The sequence below is a fragment of the Papaver somniferum genome, unplaced genomic scaffold, assembly GCF_003573695.1.
Source record: "Papaver somniferum cultivar HN1 unplaced genomic scaffold, ASM357369v1 unplaced-scaffold_137, whole genome shotgun sequence".
Classification (NCBI taxonomy): domain Eukaryota; kingdom Viridiplantae; phylum Streptophyta; class Magnoliopsida; order Ranunculales; family Papaveraceae; genus Papaver; species Papaver somniferum.
Genome location: NW_020622934.1, coordinates 23,469,407 through 23,491,615, shown reverse-complemented (window position 1 = coordinate 23,491,615; position 22,209 = coordinate 23,469,407). Strand labels below are relative to the sequence as shown.

The 22,209-nt window shown below is 39.3% G+C and overlaps 1 protein-coding gene across 1 annotated transcript; it reads right to left on the bottom strand.

Annotated features, from left to right (window-relative positions):
- Nucleotides 1-14,495: 14,495 nt before the first annotated feature.
- LOC113335035 (polyphenol oxidase, chloroplastic-like) lies at nt 14,496-16,645 on the bottom strand. Its single transcript, XM_026581251.1, has 2 exons — nt 15,423-16,645; nt 14,496-15,338 (listed from the first exon to the last, which is right to left on the bottom strand). Exons 1-2 carry the CDS (start codon nt 16,629-16,631, stop codon nt 14,760-14,762), a joined length of 1,788 nt encoding a protein of 595 aa, XP_026437036.1. The 5' UTR covers nt 16,632-16,645; the 3' UTR covers nt 14,496-14,759.
- Nucleotides 16,646-22,209: the final 5,564 nt, after the last annotated feature.

Below are 22,209 nucleotides of genomic sequence, written 5' to 3'. Positions count from 1 at the left end.
GGAGGGCTAGAGGTGTCGATAACTTGGTTGAAGCTCACTACTACATGGAAATAAGTGACGCACCAACACACTCGCTTGACGCCTCAGCCTCGTGCAACATCATAGCCTCGAAACTGACTACACGTCTCTTATAGCAATCACAGGACCTCCCCGATGAGGGAGAAATCGAACCTCGTTCTTACACCGAGATCAAAGGCACTATCAAGGAAAGCCATGGAGAAAACCACCCAGGGATCAACCTAGAACGGAGGAGGCTGCTACAAATCCAACAGGCGACCTCTAAGGAACCAGGCCAAGCAAACCCATGGCAGGCCATACCACAATCATCAGCATTTGATGCAAACAAGACGTCAAGGGGACCTAAGAACAAAACAACCTATATCGGCTCCCAAAAACAAGGACTCTTTCGACAACAGTTCACAAAATTTTGTTGTTGACTGGATTACAGATGCCGCACCCACAGGTGCATTACTATCCTTAATAGATTGATACTCGGGTTACAACCCATGCACTAGCAAGACTAGAACGCAAAACTATCATTGGCCCAGAAAACGCCTTGAACAAACAAATATGCCCACCCCAGAAGGACATGACATGCACAGACGAGAGCACACCCTCTCTAAAACCTCTGGCGCTATATTGAACCCTTGTCCATTCATCAAGAAGGCAGCAAACGTTACCAAGCCAAATCAGGCTACTACAAGACAACAAATCCCTAAGCAAGCTTACTTTACAAAGTGGGCTGGAAACAAAGCCCAAAAGTTGCTCAAAACTAATAGGGAAGCATTAACGCACCTATAGCATACTTCTTACTAAGAGTAACGCACAGCCCATGAAGGTTGATGTTTAGAAGGTTCACATTTGAGGTTAGGGCTTCGATCCCCTACTTGAAAGAAGGTCATGAAACCTCCCTTGGAATGTACTAAGGGTTCACACCCTCTTTGGAATTAATAAAACTACTCCTTTTCTGTATTGCTTGTTTACATTATGGTTCTACTCCCTAGATTAAAATCTTTATTATCGCATGTGTCTACTTTTATTTTTTTCTTTATATATGCATTTAGATTAATCACATCATACTTGCACTTCCAAAACCACACAAAACAAACAAGTCCATCAACAAATATGGCATGGTGCTGGCCACACCTCCCAGTTTCCAATGAATGATGCGGGTAAATAACCTAAGTTACCTTACACAGACGATAGACCTAAGGTAATACCGCCACGATCATGATATCGGACGATGTCCTGCTCTAACAGGAGATACCCAGATTTGACATACCTACCTTAATCCAAGGTAAGAATCATTTAACCAAGGTATCACCCTTGAAAACATGCTTCAGCAGTAAACTCAAGGGACAAGTGCTACCTATAATGAGCACTAAACAAAACATATAAAGTCTAAACGAAAGTTGCTACAACCTAAGCCCAACACCATAAGAGGTAGCATGTCCAATTAAGGAACTGATCACTCCTTGGAAGTGTTATCCAAGGTTGGACCGACAATGTACATTCAAAAATCTTTCACAGCCAAATCATAATCATATGATTTAAAGAAGGAGGCCACCAACTGTACTAGCAGCAAAAGTCAAAAGTGCCTCCCATACAGGAGGACTTACAAAAAATAAGTAGCAAAGTCATGCCTCCCACAATTGAGGACTTCCTAAAAAGACGAAAATGTTTCCATAAAGGAGCATGTAAACCTACAAACTTATGCTCAACACGAGAGACTAAGAGAAGAAAGCTAAAATAAGAGATACCACTTGCATGAAAACATGGGAAAGATCAGGTATGTCCGTCATCAGGAGCCTCTTGCTCATCGCCCTCCCCATCCTCGACGTCAGTAACATTCTGCACGGTCTCGGGTTAGACAACCGGTGGAGGGACCACGATGTTCGCAGTAGCCCCCGCGGCGACTCGTTGATGTTCCCGAAGAACAACATCCTTACAAGCTTTTGTCATCAAAACCTTATACTCCGCATGCAGGTTACTCAGCTTCTCATCCTTCTCCGCATGAGCAGTAACCAATTCCTCTTCATGTTGGTTCACCAACTCATTAAGCTCCTCATCAAGGCTCCGCCTAGATTCTCTCTCTTCCTCCAGTTGCCTTTCCAACTCGGCCTTTTGCTTTCAAGACTCTGCAAGAACAAAACAAAGATGATTAACTTAAGGAAAATATCACGGCAAAACGATGCACAAATTGTTTAATAAATAACCTTCATTTTCAAGTAAAACGGTGGCTAAGTTATGTTCTAATCGAATCTTTTCGGTATCTAGAGCACTAAGTCTGCCTTTTGCAGGAGTTACGGACATATCACCATGGGGTCATGATAGCATATTCTATCACGATCCCTCTAAAGGGCAATATAATCCCGCTTGAGTTTTCTCAGTGCTTCCCCATCATCCTCTGCCTGTGATAATAGAGGCATATAATCACACTACCAGTCAATAAACCCATCCTTCTGCGCACGAAGCATCTTGATCTCATCCGAACAATCCACGGATACTTTCTTAGCCTTATCCAGTAACCCACGAAGCTCCACAGTACGTTTCCGATGTACCTCAACATCTTCCTGCAACCTTGCATTCTCTTGCTCTAAGGAGTCAATCTTGCACTGGTCCGCACTCACATCGAGTCTAAGACCACTGCACTCTCTAGCGTGTCTATGACTAGCATTATCTAACTTCTCCTCCAATCGGTTGACCGTAACTACCAATACATGGACTAATTCAGAAGTCTAATCCCTACAATGGAGACACAATATTAAGAAAACTGAGCAGATAAATACCTTATAATTCCTTCTTATCCCGACGGAAGGCCAACGTTTCATCCTTAGCCATATCCAAAGCGGTACGAAGCAGTTGAACCTCCTGTTCAGCAGCTTTGACTTTTTTCCTATCAACACGAGCCTCGGATAGCATACCAGTTCTCAAATTGTTTCTCTAAGCACATAAAGATAACAATACCAGTCAAGACTGGGCAAAAAAAATGCAATCATAAGAAACTAAAAAACAAAAGTTGTTCACCACATACCGATAGCACGAGCTGTTGCTGTGCAGACTTATCCAGGGAAGTTAAGATACGAGCCTGCTCGTCCTCGCTCAACTGAGCATACCTATCCGAGCATATGATCTTTATCGATTCAGATCCACCACTAAACCAGAGCATAGAAGGAGAAGTACTGGACGGACTCGCTGGAGCAGAAGGAAAACCACCAACAAAGTTACTTGGTACGCTAAGAGTACCACCCCTCGGAGCTGCAGCGAGACTGCTGCTTACCTCCTCGCCACCAACCCGAGCACCATTGTCAGCGACATCCCTCGCCTGGGGCAGACTCATTTCCGATCCAAATGTGGCATCGGGTCGGTAGGATCAATCAACAAAGCTTGATCAAGATCCTCAAAGAATGACTCAGTAACATCCAACACTTCATTCTCACCAAATAAAGCACCAACATCAACTTTCATGGCATGCTCGGCTACACCGGCAGGAGCATTCGATGGCCCAGAACCATCCGCTAATCTCCTCCTCTGCCAAACACAGAAAAACAATGGTTGCTAAGGCAAAAAACAAGGGCAAGGTATATATATACGTCAAAACATTAGGACAATGTTTTTTACCTTACATCCTCAGTAGCCCGAGCAGAATGAGCCAAACGCCTACGAGAGACAATCCATCTAAGCTCCCAAGGCCTATAGGCGGGAAGATGGGCATGCATATCAGGAATACAAGGAAGAACATTACCAATTTCATCCCAACCATAAATGTAAGGCCCCATAACCCGAATCGGAGCAACAAGCCACTTGGGATCGTGAGTCTTACGAAGCGTACATTGGCTGGCAATAGGAGGATCCAAGTCGTTCATAAGAAAAGGGGCTCGGACGCCTCTTCGAGTTCTAGAAATTCCAACTCCGAAGCCATCATAAGTATCGGACTGGTGACACCAATAGTTCTCCACGAAAGTGTCGGAATTATATAACTCCCTCTGAGCGGGAACGAATTGATTCAACTCGTGCTGGTTGACCTTACCTTAACATTGACGATTGCACGACGATCCGATAGAAATTACCATTAGGTTGATATATGGCTCGCTGAGGATCAAGCTTGCATAATATCTCATACTGAAAGGGATTTAACGGACAGTACAGGGGAAGACGAAGGCCGGCGTCAAGTTGACCCACCGCAACAATGATCTCATTAGGACCACATGGGTTTCTCTCCAAAAGTTCCTTTGAAAGAACACCAAACTGACCTCAGGTGTGGCAAAAGAAATTCGAAACCGTTGAAGATGATGCCTAACCCTCGCCGATTCCAAGAACGCATCATCAGATATGCCAGAAGAACGGTCGGAAATGGGGTTTCTCATCGGAGCTTTCCCAGTATTGCTAAAAAAGTAAGAAAAAAAAAGAGTTAGAACAACGACAAACAAAGCAAAGAAAGGCCAGACCAAAATAAACATACACCGGTAAGAACAACCGGAAACAATGGCTGCAAAACTTCACGGCCGGAGAAAAAAGGGAAGATCATCAGTCAAAGTGACCATGATGATCACAGAACCCAAAAAAGAAGATGGAGAAATGACAATAATCATTGATACCAACAAACGGGATGACTACAGAATCCAAAAAACGATGAAAACCATCGGAGAAAACAAAAGAAAAGGCAAGGAAAAGGGACCATAACGTCTTGAGGAGAGAGATGGGGAGTTCCTCCCAGATATTATAAATCTCTTTATAAGAGACAAGAAGTTAAGAAGAAACAGTAAGAGACAAATTAGAGAAAGAATGAAAAAGTTCTGAACTCTGAAAAGAGATATTAAAGGCGACATTCTCTCCTCCAAAAGATTTTATAAGAAACCAAAGGACCACCAACCGGCACCTCAATTCCAGTGGGTAAAAGCGCACTAAAAGTGTAAAGGTGGCGAAAAAGGTGGGACGGTTACACAGTTTTCTTTCCATCATGCCCCCGACAAGTTGCAAAGAAAAAGATCAAAATGTGTGGGTAAAATACCCGACGACCACGTGTCAACATCTCAAGGGATGAACACACTACATGATGATAAGATACCAGCATCGAATCATCCTCTAAAAAGGAGAGTTTGTCTCAGTCGAGGAAACTGCACGAGCTTCACATGAATGACGCGTGTAAGTAAAGGTCTAATCTGATCAGACGGTCAAGTTTAAAAAGTAAGACCGCATTTAATGAAGGATAAGAACAAGACATGGGTAGTTTTGCATCGTGACGGAAGGCTCGGACGATCTATACTACGACCCCGAGGCGATAGAGCACGAGGTTCTCCACAGAAGGGTAGCACGATCCAAAGAAAAGCGAGATATTTCGGAGAGAGAACCAAACAAGCCATCACGAGGGATAGTATAGAACCAGTCCGAGGAAACCAAGGCGACGGAACACAGATCACCCAACTCGGGCGATCAAGCCACCATGAGTTTATTTTGTCTATAAATACCATTCCATGTACAATGAGATGGACAACTGATGTAATCCTAGATGGTCTTTCTATAGAGAATTCCTGAGAGAGATTTAGATAGAGAGAAAGTGAGAAATCTAGAAGATATCTGTAACACTTTTAAGGGTAAGACCTTATAATCAATAAGAAAACATTTTCTTTCCCGTGGATGTAAGTCTTCATGGCCGAACCACGTTATATGCTTGCGTCAATCTTTACATTTCATGCTCTTTAAATCCTGTTCATATTGAATCTTGTATGTTTAGTAGTTTTTAGTCTTTAATCTTACTTGGATGTAGTAGTCAGAAAATATGCAATTACAAGAAGAACATGATTTGTTGAACTAAATTTCAGAATAACGCGGTCTATTTTCCTTCCACTTGTGTGTTTTCAGCTGAAGAACACTTCATTTCAGATCGATTTTTAGGGATTAATCCCTTTTATGTTATGAAAAACCTAAAATACTCTTGGTCTTTACCTAAAATTACTAAAAAAACCAATACCGGATTATCGTGAAAATTTCATATCGACCGATATTTTTGGGAAAATATCGTATCGCCGATATACTGCTTCTTGTATCGTTCCAGAGCGATATCTGATATTTTGGAGATATATCGGCCGATATTGACTACATTGCCTAGAAGTAAGTATCTCAATCACTTGTTATTGTTCTTATCTTTGTGAATCTCATTTAGTATTTCTATTATTAGGTGAATGATTGTTGATCCATCCATTGGGGTGAGTATAATTTAGGCAAATTGTTATCCAAGTGCTATATGCACCTTGAAGAAGAGTATATCCCCAAATTGGGAGAATTGTCTGTAACCCATTGTTTGATTATAGTGGAAGATTTGCCCATGGTTTTTACCCTTCACCTTGGAGGGGTTTTTCCATGTAATTGCATGTGTTGTGTGATTGCTTCTTATATCTGATAGACGCATTTATAATTAGTTCTTGAAAGAAAACATACTTAAACGTTTTGGTACACCGCGAGCTATAATTAGTGATGGAGGGTCGCACTTTTGTAATGGACCTTTTAGGCTCTTGATGAAGAAATATGGTATTACACATAAGGTAGCTACCCCGTATCATCCACAAACTAGTGGTCAGGTAGAGGTTTCCAATAGGGAAATTAAACGCATTTTAGAGAAAATAGTTAATCCTAATAGGAAAGACTGGTCGTCGAGGCTTAATGATGCCTTATGGGATTATTGTACAGCGTTTAAAACACCCATTTGAATGTCACCTTATCGTTTAGTATTTGGAAAGGCATGTCACATGCCTGTTGAGTTAGAGCATAGAGCCTATTGGGCTATTAAGCAGTTAAATTTTTCACTTGACAAGGCAGGAGCCCATAGGAAACTCCGGCTCAATGAGTTGGAAGAGATTCATAGAGATGCGTATGATAATGCGAAGGAGTATAAGAACAAAATTAAACTTGTGCATGATAGGAATATCCTAAGAAAGACATTTTCTCCAGGTCAAAAATTTCTTCTGTATGATACCCGCTTACATCTTTTCCCTGGGAAGTTGCGTTCTCGGTGGACGGGTCCTTTTATTGTTCGCACTGTTTTTCCTCATGGAGCTGTGGAAATTGAGTCACCGGATGGTAGTAGTTCTTCGAAGGTTAACGGTCAGAGATTGAAACCCTTTTTGGAGACCTTGCCTACAGGTGATGTTGTGGAGGTCCCTCTTACCCTTGATTGACCATCGAGGCGGTCTGTATGTTGTTTATTACTTTCTTCCTTAGTCTCTGTAGAAGGATTGTTACGCTTTACCCAGGTACTATCTTTCTAACTTCACTCTTTACCTTTGCCTCGTGTTATTATTCTTTTGGTATTGATCTTTCATTAGAAACATTGAGGACAATGTTAGATTTAAGTTTGGGGGTGGGGAAAAAACTTTTTGTTAGTTTTAAGTTCCAGAGCCTAGAAATTTATCGTTATTAAGGAGGGCACTATCAATCTAAGTGGATGGAAGCATTTTGGTTTTAGGAGTTGAGGAACCAATTTGACTAGATGGAAACATCTATAGAGTCTATTCATAAAAGCACAGAGCTCAGGTGTTAGAAAAAAAAAACATGGTAGTTTCGCCATATCCTCGTGATGGAAACATCGAAAGAATCCTGATCACTTCTTTTTGTTTTATTTTTACCATTACTAGGGTGAAATAGAGTGACTGAGATTCCAAAAAAAAAAAAAAAAATTGAAAAATTGAGGCCATACCACCAGACCAACCGGAATAAATACAATAAAGTCGACCACTGGTACCCTTGTATATGCCAGCTGAGTTGACCTAGAGTTAGGATTATCGACCACTGGTTCCCTTGTATATGCCAGTGTGTTGATATTAGTCAAGACCAATATCTCAGTCCATTAGGATAGGTTCACCTTAGTCAACATCATCCATGTAAATCCCCCTTCTTAATCTATCCATGTGATTGGTTGACTCCGGTTTATGATGTCCAGAAACTATCTGAGTAGAGCTCTGTCACTTTATATGAATTTTAGTATGCTTGAGTGCAAACTCGTGTACAACAATTGGAATTTCGCATCAGGGTACTTCCTCCAATAATCAATAAGTATGCCAACCAAGGAGGTTCTTTAGTGCTTTCCGAGGTTCTGCGTAGATAGCTAGGGTCTGGAGTAAAGATTTTGTCGGTATATCTCTGGTAAGCCCTCCCGAGACTATAACTCGGCCACTAGGGCCACCTAGGGGTTTAAAGGCTTATTGCATACGCTAAATGCAATCGATGATGCCTGCGAAAGTGAGTTAGGATTTTATTTTGTAGTTTTGATTTGCTCGGGACTAGCAAATAATAAGTTTGGGGGTATTTGATAAACGCATTTATGTGTCTATTATAGCTCATTTGTATATATTGTTAGTGCTTGATATCGTACTTATTTGGTTATTTTATTTATTTGTAGGTGTTTTTGGAAGAATAAGGCTTTGTGGCGAAATTGGCTAAAAATGCGGCATTTGGACCTCCGTTGATAACTACCAGAAATACCCCGGAGGAACCCCGAAAAAGTGCGGTAAACATCCCAGAAGAATTGCTAAAGGCACTCCTAAGTTGGATAAGGGGCACCCATTTCAGGGCATGTACTAAGGGGACATCAGGATTGGATAAGGGGGACACCTTCTTCACGGTTTAAAAGAAAAATTGGCGGGAAATGTTGCTGCAGTGAAGAACAACGAAGAGTTCGAATCATTGGGCTGTTTTTATCGTGGGAATCAACTGGGCTGGACTTCATAGAGGATAAAAGACCATGTACATGTGTTTGGACCCAGCCAATTAGGCTGGAATAGCCGGAGAAACAAAACAGAACCCAAACAGGTCACGTACGCTGCTGTTCAAGTTTCAAAGATTTGTGAGAGATATTTGGGAGAGTTTGGCGCTGGAAATTCATGTATTTAGTCTTGTTCACGTCTTAAGAAGAGTTTGGTACCTATTTAATAGCTAACAGAGCGTGAAAAATAAAAACAGGACGGATTATCGTTCCAACTGGCAGATAAGAGAAATCAGAGATTTGATCGAATTTAAGGGACTCTGTTGAGCTATAAATAGGTGGTTTCGAGTCTTAGTGAAAAAAGAGAGTTTTGGAGAGAGTTTAGAGGTCAGGAGAGACGAGAGAATCGAGTTACAGAGAGATATTGTTGCTGCTGCTGCCGCCATTGAAGACCTTCAAGAACACGAAGAACAGACAAGCTAAGGCAGTCGTTTTTCAACAGTCTTAAAAGAGAAATAGAGTGTCGTTGTTTTACAGCAACAAAAATATATCGTTTACAGCTACACTTATCTTTGTAACAGTGACACTGTAACACCATTACAGCGTTGCAAACTTCTTTTTACACTATTTCATTAATAAAAACACCTATTAAGTCATGAACACATCTTTTGATTATGTTTTTGGGATGAGGAGCTAAGCCCATTAGCCGAGGCAACGGAGGAAGCCATTGTCCCAGATTAATTGGTATAATTCTATTTTTATTATTTATTTGCAATATTTTTTATATGATTATTTGCATGGAATTGAAATAGATAAATTGATTTTTATTGAGTAGTTGTGAATTATTTTGATGAAGCATGCTGGGTTTTTTAAAACTTTTGATGTTTCATACTCTGTGATTACAATTATTACTTCAGAAATTTATTATAGGCAAATATTAGAATCACTTGAAAAGGAAAAAATTGCATGAATATTGAATAAAATTTATCATTTAATGGGACAATGGTGGAATCCAGTGGCTTGGTGTTTTTCTATATAACTTTGAACAACTTTATTTAACTTTCTAGTTTAATTTAAATCTAAAATTTTTTTCCTTCACAAGTCTGAAAAGAACCTTTTTACCACTACTACAATCACTTTTGAAACACCATCAATATCATCATAGTTGTATTATTTCCGCATTGTGTTTCATTTCTTATGTGGTTTTCGTATTGCACATAACGACTCAGATTTTGGCAAGTCTCCCCCAACAAGTGGTATTAGAGCGAGGTTGAGATAATCGTGAGCAATGACGGAAGCTAGCACTAGTAATAGAATAGTCATTTTGACCGGTGAAACTTTGTGATATGGAAGACGAAGATGGAGGATTGGTTATATTGTGAAGATCTCTATGATCCAATAGAGAGCAAGGGAGTAAAGCCTAAGATGATAGAAGATAAAGTATGGAGTGTTGCTAACCGTAAAGTTGTTAGTTTCATTATGCAGTGGGTTGATGATTATATTTTCCGTCATGTGTCTAGCGAGAAACTAGCACATTTTTTGTGGTCAAAGATAGAGGAGTTATATGATCAAAAATCTGTTTGTGGCAAAGCTCTTGACCGTGGAAAGTCGAGAAGTAAATCAAAGTCTAGAAAAGACGTTGAATGATGGAACTGCCATATGAAAGGTCATTATTCAAATGAATGTAGGAAGACGGTGCAAGAACCAAGGGAAGTGAATGTAAATGACAGACAAGTCAATGATGTTACAGTTGTGGTAACAAGTAGTGATATTACTTCATTCTATGATTGTAAAGATGTATGTGTGAGTTCTGCAGTTTCCGGTTCAGAATGGATAGTAGATTCAGGTACATCCTATCATGCTACTCCTCGAGAAGATGTGTTTATCTCCTACAAGGCTGGGGATTTTGGTTCAGTCATAATGGGAAACAGTGGTGTTTCGAAGATTGTAGGAATGGGTGATGTAAAGGTCGAGACCAGTGTTGGATGCACATTGGTTCTCAGAAATGTGCGACATGTACCGGATCTTTGTTTAAATCTAATGTCACCAGGAGTATTAGATTATGAAGGGTAAAACAATCACTTAGGTGATGGAAAATGGAACTAACTAAGGGCTCCATGGTTATTGCAAGAGGCAAAAAATGTGGCACATTGTATAAGACACAAGTGAAGGTGTTGAAAGGTGAGTTTAATGTTGCTGATAAAGATTCAACCTCCGAGCTATGGCATAAAATACTTGGTCATCTTAGTGAGAAGGGAATTCAAATCCTCACCAAAAGGAAAGTCTTGCCAAAGGAGAAAGGTAAGCAATTGGGTAAGTGCACTCATTGTTTAGTTGGTAAACAAACTAGAGTTTCTTTTCATAAAGCTTTACTCAAGTGTAGTTCTGGTATTATTGATCTTGTTCATTCTGACGTATGTGGACCTTTAAGGGTCAAAACACTTGGTGGTGCCTTTTACTTCGTTACTTTCATAGATGATGCTTCAAGGAAGGTTTGGTCATATGCAATCAAGACCAAAGATGATGTTGTTCTTGTGTTCAAGATGTTTCACAACATGGTGGATAGAGAAACAGGTAGAACCTTGAAGTGCTTTCGTTCTGACAACGAGGGAGAGTACATTGGGCCACCTGAAGAGTATTGCAAGATCATGGGTATACGTCATGAACAATCAGTACCGAAGACTCCACAACATAACGGTGTTGCGGAGCAGATGAACCGAACTATTCTTGAGAGAATTAGGTGCATGTTATCTCATTCCAAGTTGCAGAAGCACTTTTGGGGTGAAGCAATGAATACTGTTGTGTACTTGATCAATCGATCACCTTCAAGATCGCTAGATGGAGAAGTAGCAGAGAGGTTTGGAGAGACAAAGAGCCTACTTATGAACACTTGAGAGTGTTTGGTTGCAGGGCATTGGTTCACATCCCAAAATATCAGAGGTCAAAGCTTGATTACAAAGCGAAGCAGTGTGTGTTCCTAGGCTATGAAACAAAGAAGTTTGGTTACAGATTTTGGGATCCAGTTGATAAGAAGATTATCAGAAGTAGGGATGTAGTATTCCTTGAAGACCAAACTATTGAAGACTTTGAGAAGATCGAAAAGCCAAAGCTTCAAGAAGACATGTTCTTGGATCCAAATCCAGTTGTTCCTTCTCTTGAACAACGTGATGATGATGTTGATGGTAATGGTAATGAAGAACAAGAACACAATCATGAATATAAAGCTCATGAAGATGTTCCAGTGGGTGATGTTGAGAAAGAAGTGCAACAACAACAACCATAAGCTGAGTTGAGAAGATCCAGCAGGACCAGATTACCTTCAACAAAGTACACACCACATGAGTATGTGATGCTCACAGATGCAGGTGAACCAGAGTCTTATGAAGAATCTCTTAGTGTTCCTGAAATCCAGAAGTGGTTGAAATCCATGAAAGAAGATGTGAGCTCTTTAAATGAGAACGACACTTTTGAGTTGGTTGATAAGCCAAAGAATCAGAAAATTCTGAAGAACAAGTGGGTATATAGAATCAAGACTGAAAATGGTTCTGATATGAAAACAAACCCGCTACCAAAGTACAAGCATGTGCATTTCTGCACCAGGGCAGGTTTGGTAGTGATGGGTACCTCGTCATAAGTCGTGAGGGGAGATTGATGCCTTTTAAGTTATAACCTAACTTAGACAGGTGTTATGCTCATCCCTTAAATGGTTAAGGGGATACCTCCTATTGTTGGGCCATAAGACGTGAAACCCAACAATTAATTTCACATCTCTTCAAAAGGAGGAAAAACCTAGGGTTTGATCAAATCCTAGAAATAAGTATCTCAATCACTTGCTATTGTTCTTATCTTTGTGAATCTCATCTAGTATTTCTATTATTAGGTGAATGATTGTTGATCCATCCATTGGGGTGAGTATAATTTAGGCCAATTGTTATCCAAGTGCTACATGCACCTTGAAGAAGGGTGTATCCCCAAATTGGGAGAATTGTGTGTAACCTATTGTTTGATTATAGTGGAAGATTTGCCCGTGGATTTTTACCTTCCACCTTGAAGTGATTTTTCCACGTAATTGCCTATATTGTGTGATTGCTTCTTATATCATCATAATTGTATTATTTCCGCATTGTGTTTCATTGCTTGTGTGGTTTTCGTATTGCACATAGCGACTCGGATTTTGGCAAGTCTCCCCCAACATCACTTGCATAGACCACTAATTAGGAGAAATAGTGGAAGATAGTATTGTGCTTTAACACATGACCATAGTCTTTCTTTTGGTTTATACCATCAATATTCAATAACACTGATCTCAGACTTAAATTCATAAGTAAATTAGCTAATTATACTTGGAGAGTATTGTGCTCGCCCTCACCTAACCGGGGTGCAAATGTTTCCCTTTCTTAGTGGAAGCACCTGGTGTGGGTTGAAAATGCACCCTCATTTTTATTTTATTTTTTGTTATGGTGCAGTTAAAAATAAATAAATTGAACACCGTATCTTGGGCTAAATTTTAATGGTGCATCTGATAATGCACCCACTTGAGAACACGGTGTGTAGGATACGGTAGTAGAGGTGGACTAAAAATAGATATGTACGTTTGGATTTCACAAGTAGATACGTACGTTTTCTGTGACACATTTTGTTTCTGGGGACTAAAAATTTTCAATTAAGTTTGTTTTTTGTAGCTCAAAATTTTGATTTGTGAGCATTGCTTCTTGGCTAGTAGCTAGTGTGATCTGTACTCTCTAAGATATTTAGTTGAATTATTTTTAGTGTGTTGTCATGGTTGGTAGTCTACTAATACCCAATTTATGTTTGCTGCATTTTTCTTAGTAATTTTGTATTGGAATGCTGGCCTTCACATGTACTCGGATTATACCACCATTGCTTCTTTTAATTGTCTAATCCATGCATGATAAATACCGAAATATGAGAGTTGGAGATTCAGAGGGTAAGTGATGGCATTTTTAGAGAGAGTGCAGCTTATAGAGTTCTGCGATGGGTTTGTATATATTGAGTAAATTTTCGATGGGGGCGTTTTATGATGGGGGCATGGGAATTAATTAACCGCTACCAACTCCAAGATCATGTTATTGATGGCCTAGAGGGTTCCTGGTGATCAAAATTTGTTATTGTGGTTAAGGGATTTTCTTTTATTCTGCAACCATTAGCAGAATCTGGTTGATAGACAATGTTTTTTTGCTAAAAAGAGCTAAAGGACATTGGTTGGTGGAAGAAGACTAAAAAAATCAGATCATTATCAAGACCTTGAGGCATAATGTCAGATGCATTATACTCTTTACAAGCAGTAGCCTTCAAGACAAGCTAATAAACTTGTGAACTGATAGTTATAGTTGATATGCGTCGCCTTCTGAAATGAATCATGACGCTAACAACTCCACCTTTACCTAGAGCTAGAAACTCCTCAACTAAGATGATTGCTTCTTGCTGTCTACTTATATATTAAGAGAAACACAAAATAATTCTATCTACTATATATATATTTGTATATTGAGCCAAAGAGTATGGCAGCTATCATGTAGTTGATCACAAAAGAATACATGCATGGGAAGTGCAATACTGTCAATAATGTGGATGGGAATTACTAAGACCATACTTTGAATTGAATGAAGTATATATACAGAGCACTATATTTGAAAATTAAGAATTATAGTAAAAACTCCAAAATTAAATAAATTAGTAATTTATATATTAAGAGAAATACAGACATGGAACAAAGATGCACTTAGTGTCAAGGTAACACTGTTCCGGTAAAGTACCAGATATCAGTGTACTGATCATGTAAATGCACCTCCTTATTATCACACTCCTAAACAACTAACTACATGCAATACCAAACACACTAAATTCAAATTGGGAAACATATATAACCCAATTGCAAGAAATTAAAACACAACTCTACGGACTGGTGAGCTACATGACTGATAGAGATATGCATAGCTCAATGAAAACAAACACTTATTGTACGAAGAAGATGCATGATGATCGGAAATAAGGACTCTAGGCATGTTGCACACAGATTGCTAACCCGGTCATTAACTAGCTAAACGTCGTCATCATAGTTAACATGGACCAATCCTACCTTGACTCCACCAACAGTAACCTCACCATTTCGAGGAATCAAACTCACAACCAATTCCTCTGACGCTTCAGTATCAATATCCTTGAGTAAAGAACTAATACCCAATTGCAAACTTGAACCATGAGCACCATTAGATGATTCATGATTAGAATGTGGAACGTTCACAAAACTACCAGCGAATTCCCCTTCACCAACTTGTCCTTCAGCAGTTGCTTTTGCCACGTAAACATCAAACCTTGCTGGTGATCCATGTGGAACGATGATATCTTCTATGAATAAAACTTCAACTGAATCTTGTTTCTCATCTTTGGTTCCTGATGTCGGTGGCCTCTGCACTAGTGCTCGGATTGGTTCAGTTAAGTTTCTTGGTTTGGAACCAAACTCGGATGCTGGGTTTAGTTTCAGTGAGTCACCTTCCCTCCTATTTTGTTCTGCAATATTCCTCAGCTTCTTGTACTTCCGACGAATGGATGCCCATTCATGGGTTTCGGCAGAATCGTATGTATATCCTAGGCTCTCTGGGGTTAGACAGTTCTTCACCTGCATAAATGAATATAACACCATTATGAGACACAAATATGAATATAATACCATTATGAGAGGGAAAGAGAGGACATGACTCACCTTAACCTTGACAACTTGGTGATTCTCATCATAGAAGACAAAAGCTGATTCGAGCCAATCTGATTCATACTTGAATCTACCGGTCTCTCCGGACCATTTTCGGAGTTGGGTATAGATATACCACATACGATCCACATTGCCGTGATGAGCGAAAAACACCGGATCACGAGCAGCAGTCACAAAGTTTGCCATATCATGGTAAGGAGAATTTGGTTGTCCAACCCATACATGAATACCATTGTGCAGTAATTGCTCCAAACTCCCTCCTCCTACAGACTCCTCCCCAGCCCTTGTTTCGTTCCCCATGAACAGTGACGGAATTTTCAAATTATCACCTTGGAATGTCTTAAAAATCCGAGCTAAATTATAAGTGATAAGCTCATCAGTTTTTTTTCTGTTACAATATTCTTCTTCACACCCGTAATGCATAAGCTTATTATAATGATCTGTGTTCCGAGCTTCATCATACAGAGGAGAGGTACTCTTCTGGTACATCTTTGGAAACCACATCCCTTCACGAGTATCCCAGTTCCAATAAGGGATAGCAAAAGTATCATCACCAATGAGTTTTCCAAGAATTCTCTCCCAAAAGTATAGGTAATAGCGATGCCATGGAAGGAAAAACCAACTTTGATGAACTTGAAGTTCGGTTTTTGTATTCAATTGATAAAAAGCTCCATCACAGTAAGTGCAGTGAATTGCAGCTTGTTGCTTGAAGCTCCATGGATGATTATCTGGTAACGCTTTCATCTTAGCAATCGCTGCCTCAAATTTTGCAATGTCATCAGAATTATACTTGTGGGCTGGTTTGCGGATTCGTAATCGGTCTCGAGGTGATGGTGGTGTGAAGTCGACCATATTGGCTGTTTTATAAGGTGGGCAGCAGTGAACTTTTTCTCCGGTTACAAGATCGGTTGCATCGTGACAAGTTGAAGAGTCAAACGGTTGTAGTGGCTTTCCAAATGCATTCTTAGTAACAGCAGCGGTTCCATATAATCCTCCCAACCCAAAGAGCAAATTTCTCCTATCAATAGAGCCATTACGAGTAGGTTCTTGATTTTGTTGGTTAAGTTGACAAGAGGTATATGGTGTGCGGTTTGAAAGACGAATAGATCTGCAAGTGTTTATTGCCGACCTTGGAAGAGGGTTGCCGGAGATGGTGGTGGTGGGAGACGAGATTGGTGTGGTGGCTAAGTAGGAGAGAGACATTGGAAATGGTTGTAGTAGTAGAATGGGTTGTGTTGTGGTGTGATTGAAAATAGTGGCTTTTATAGATGAGGATGGTATTTTAGCCAGAAGAGACCCTTGGGTTAAATGAGAAAGTGTATTTTGATAAAAAAAATAAAAATAACTGTTTGTTTCCAAAATGTTAATGGGATGGAAAAATTTATTTTAAGATGGGTTAAAACTGAAATCTCACAGGTTTGCTTTCCCTTCCATGAACCAGTGCTTTTTAATTTTCTAGTTGTGGATATTACTGTCTTATAGAGAGACCTAGTCTCTTCAATAATTCTTTGCAAACCGACCTTAACATTGACTAGTTAAAACTTTTTGCATTTTTAGCAGGACTCTGATCAAATTTCCATAGATGACACCCATAATGCCCTGCACATGAGCTATGTATGCCCAGAATACTTAGTGAGGTCCACACGGTAACTAGCTGCTTATATATTTGGTAAATATTTGGTGACTTCCACTAAGAAATCCATAGCTTTCATGTACTGGTAACTGACTAACTGCAATGAGCTAGCGTATACAGCTTCCTCTAAAAGATATGATGGGTCTTGTATTTTGGTATCTTCTAGCTCAACCGTTGGATTCGACATTTCAATGGTTGCGATGGAACTGAGTGCAGCTGAACGGTCAAGTTGTAAGTGTCATTCTCAAGTCAAGTTGCGCAAGACATACACAAGTATACAATGATCAACCAGAGTTTTTTATATCTTTACCGGTTCCTCTTATATATAGACTGATACACAAAAGAAAAGAACTTCTCATAATAACATTAGCAGTAACTTGACTGTCAGATTAATTTTTTTTTAAATAATAATAATGATAAATTGACTATTAAATTCATAGAAAGAAAAAAACTTCTCGTAATAATCTTTTCCTTTTCTTTCTAGGTACGGATTGTTGGATTAAAAGATCCCAAGAGAAGCATCCATCCTTGTTCCTCTTAATTTATTCATCATTATCCCATGGCTTTGCAGCTTTGCTTGATGTTGATTCAATATTATTTACTTCTCTGTTATACACTAGTCAAAATAAGCAAAACCAGTCACTTTCCTTGACTACAGATGCCCACTGCGGAAAATTTTAGCACAGTAAAACATGTGATTCGTTGATGTCGTATATCGTCACATGGACGACTATTATTGGATCAAGAAAATTACTGCGTGAAAAGAAGTAGGTGGTGCCTACATAGCACTAGGTAGACTCCATTCAAACGGAAACAGAGAGTTAAATTAGGGTTTCTCACTTCTTTTGAGTGTGGTATTCATTTCAATTACTTAGATACAGGAGGTTACAGTTGATGAGATATGTATGACCAATTTGACTGAGTTTTTATCCTTGCTAAACTAAACTTATCTACAATAACGCTAAGGCCTATCAAACTAAAGAGTTAGTTAAGAGAGTATGGATTTTTATCATAAGCTACAACGACTTTCTGAACAACAAAACAACTCATCAAATAAAAAAAACGTCCGGGAGATATCAATTCAGGCCTTATTAGCTTTTGAAAATATGGATTGACGGGGTACCAAAGATTACTATATCCCGACCTTCACACCTATTCTCATTCCTCAGTACGTTAAAATGGAATTTTATTACTCTATTTCGGTTCGGACATCCATGATTATGAACGTACCTCACTTTCCTCAGTAATTTTCCCTATTTAAGACTCTAAAAGAAAACCTACTGACTTCGATGATCAGTCATGACCAAATAACTTATTCATATATGTAATCCTAAGCTATTCATGCACTCAGCCGTCCCACATGGAATATATAACAATTAAACAGGACCAGTACCTATCCAAGGAATTTTTCAACTAACAGAATTTTCACCCGTTAGGTGAGATACAGACATTAACTGAATCACCAGGGGAAGTGAAGCAACAATAATGAGTCCAAGCCAGAGGGAATCATGTATCCACACTTTCTAAGTTCCAGTGAATCCCATATATCCAAAATCTAAAACTACTTGGACTATAATCTTTAGAGAGTTCCGCTGCTAAGGGCAATTTCTATGGAGTGAACAAATCAAGAATTTGTTCATGTATTCTGCTCTCTCTATGGACTCAACAAACATAAATAAGTGGTGAAGCCTTTAGCTGATCTCTAAACACCCCATGCTTCTCGCCAATGGTTAAGTAAAAAGGTGGAAAGCCTTACTAAAGGGTTCAGGACCGTTGTATGGCTTCTAGCTAAAGGGTTCCTATGAGGATTAGTGAAGCTTCTGCCACCGCCACCACTTCCATCATCACTTCAATCACTTAATGGGCATTTTGGGGAAAAAATAACACCGTTCGTTACGAAAATGTTAATCGGATGGAAAATTTTATTTATGACCATTTTGTAAAAACCAAGGCACTGACCATTTTATAGAACACTCACAAAACATTCATCAAGGCAATTTGATATGGACCACTCTGTTTTACCAACATGATACGCAATACTTGACAAGGAACTTGACTAACGTATGGACTAATTAAAATGGGTGAACTTATCGTCGGTAAATTAACTTCACCAGACTTATATTTTCTTTCATGAAAAGTGAAAGTTCCGTTTAACTATGTTGTTAAAAACGTGAGTTAATTTGATGACCATGTTTCATGAAAAGAGAAGTCGGTCTCAGTTGATTTGATGGTCCAAAGGCCGGCATGGTCTTGAGCAGCATAAGATGACCAAGTTTTATCTGACAGACACTCTTAAGATGAGTTAAACCGTTTCACATCAAACTTCGGGCTAAGCCGGACTTCATTATAGCACTATGGTTCTCAAACTGATTGCAAGAAGAAGCCACGTCCCGTTGCAAGATCAGTGCAAGAGAGATTATTACTTTTCTGGGGTTTACGTGTAGTAGTTATATTAATGGTGATGATATTTCCCTAAACTGGAACAAGTTGCGCTTGGAACACAAGAAGAAAATAAGAAAATACCTAAGCATGAGCCAGGTCAGGGCTAATTCAGCAGCAACAATGTAAATTTTTTTTCGTAACAAGAAAAAATATAAATGGGGGAAAGAAAACATAATTCAAGGACGCACTGAAGACCAAGTGACCAACCACGCGTACCAAAATGCAAAACGACAGCTAAAGAAAAGAGTAAATTAATACAACCAGTGAACCAGTACATGACGCTTTTATCTAGTAAGCTATGGTTTAGTAATTCTCTGAGCATAAGTTTAGGAGAATTGACTCAATCAATGACCAAATTTATCCAAATTTCTGTAAGTATCTTTTTATGCAGAGACACCACAGCTATACATAACAGCTCAATGTAAGTGGGAGGAAAAAAAAAAAGGATATATAAAGATGAAAGCGAATGTGTGAGTGGACCCAGTAGTTAGGGACCTTAGGGTTCCCCTAATTCACATTGCCTGCCAACATACTGAACATGTGGATACGTCTTCTGAACATCAAAAAGAGGAATTTTTGATGACGATGAATCTGGAATATGGCCCTACTGTAGCTGAGGGTGGTGATGAAATGCAAATTCAAAATTTGAATTCGGAAATGACTCACAATAACATGTATGAAGGACATGATGAGAAGTCGATTGGGTTTTTAACACCATAGAAACTGCAGGAACCCAACAAGGTTAATTTGCGACTAAGACTCGTGCCAGTACTTTTACTAAAGGAAAAACAAGAGATATGTTATAGGAGTAACAAGAATGCATCTGAAGTGCATACAAATGCCATTACTTACAAACACCCAAGTATATAAACACAAAAAGTAAGGTAGTAATTTAACAACTTTATACTGAACAAAATGCAAATGACAGAACAAGGACTGACCTTAAATCACGTTCACAAAAATGTAAAAGCCCATTAAGGCATGTTGACAGTTAACAGTTGATCCCAAGACCCAGAATTCGGCAATTGAAACTTGCAATTTACTAACTTTATACAGTGCTTAACAAAATGCAAATGACAGAACAAGGGCCTTTATCTCGCTGGAAAAATGTAAGGATCATTAAGGCATGTTGTTTCCAAAGAACTTTAACTCATGACTTGACAGTTGCTCCGAAGACCCAAAATACTGCATCTGAAACTGGAAACTATAACGATGCAAGTGCCACGTTGCTTACGTCTACCGACTATTTCAGGGAAAACTACGATATCTAAGTAAAAGCTTGTCAAAGTTCAACGACACACTTGACCGATGTATGGTTAGGCTACTGTATTAGCATCTACTTATAAATAATACCAAGATAAAATGTGAGTACTTAGTATTGTGTTTTCTTTCATTGCAAATAAATTAGGAGAAACTCCACTACTGATTGTGCTTTTCATTTACTGTACGTACCTGCAGCATTGAATTTTCAGGATACGACTGTTTTATTGTTCACACTGTCAGTAGAAATGATAAGCAAACTTAGAAAAAGAATGTGTTGGTTCATTACGATTTACATTATATTTGAGACCCATCTAATCTATGAAAATTGGCATCTTCTGCAAGGGAAGTCCCATAAGACTTGTTGGGTTATTGGTGTAGAATGTTAGTACTAGAAATCACACAATGTATAAAACTTCTCAAAGGAAGAGTTTTCTTTTCTTTAAAATCTGCTTTTCTTCCTTACAAACGTGGCCATATATAGGCCTTTATGGAATATGCCAATATCTTTTATGATTAATGCTAATAAAGAGGAAATCCGAATAAATATGATATCATGCAAATACTTGCAAGATATCTCTTATTTCCTAACAAAATAACAAATAGGAAAATATTCATACATGGCTAACGGATATTCTTTCGTCGATCCCTTCCTTCCAAGTAGGATTCTGCCATATCTTGCACTACATCATTCTCCCGGGGAAAGAGGAAATTCGCCCCCGAATTAGGCAGGGTAGAAAAATCATCATCAGACAAGTCGCCGTGGTAGGGAATGAGATGACGTACATTGAACACATCAGCAGTATGAATATGACTGGGAAGTCGCAGACGGTAAGCATTAGGATTGATCTTCTCAATAATTTCAAAAGGACCAATCTTGCGAGGACCCAATTTGTTGTATGTGCCCGTAGAGAAACGTTCCTTAATAAGTACGGCCCAAACGAAATCACCTACCTCAAATTCAACGTGACGACGATGCTTATCGGCGGCCGTTTTGTACTTCGTAGAGGACGCCACCAAGTTTTGAGCAGCATCGGCATGTATCTGTTGTAAGTGATGCACCAACTCATCAGCAGTGGCATGCACTCGTTGTAAATCTGGCACAGGCGCAAGATCAAGGGGTGAACGCGGATTAAATCCACAGACCACTTAGAAAGGGCTAAACCCGGTGCTCTTATGAATGGCTCTGTTGAAGGCAAATTCTGCTTGAAACAAATGCCTGTCCCATTGTTTAGTGTGAGAACCCACCAGGCTGCGAAGTATGTTCCCAAGAGATCGGTTAACAACCTCTGTCTGCCCATCCGTTTGAGGGTGATAAGCACTGCGGAATTTCAACTCCGTACGCAATAATTTCCAAAGAGACCTCCAGAAATGACTAAGAAATTTAGAATCACGGTCCGATACAATGGATTCTGGGAGACCATGAAGACGATACACGTGTTGGAA

What these genes read in the sequence shown, in the direction of transcription:
- LOC113335035 (XM_026581251.1), bottom strand. Translation starts at nt 16,631, where the DNA reads ATGTCTCTCTCCTACTTAGCCACCACACCAATCTCGTCTCCCACCACC. An exon ending in ACCAAGTTGTCAAGGTTAAG is followed by an intron (nt 15,339 to 15,422) that starts GTGAGTCATGTC and finishes TCATTTATGCAG; the next exon opens with GTGAAGAACTGTCTAACCCC.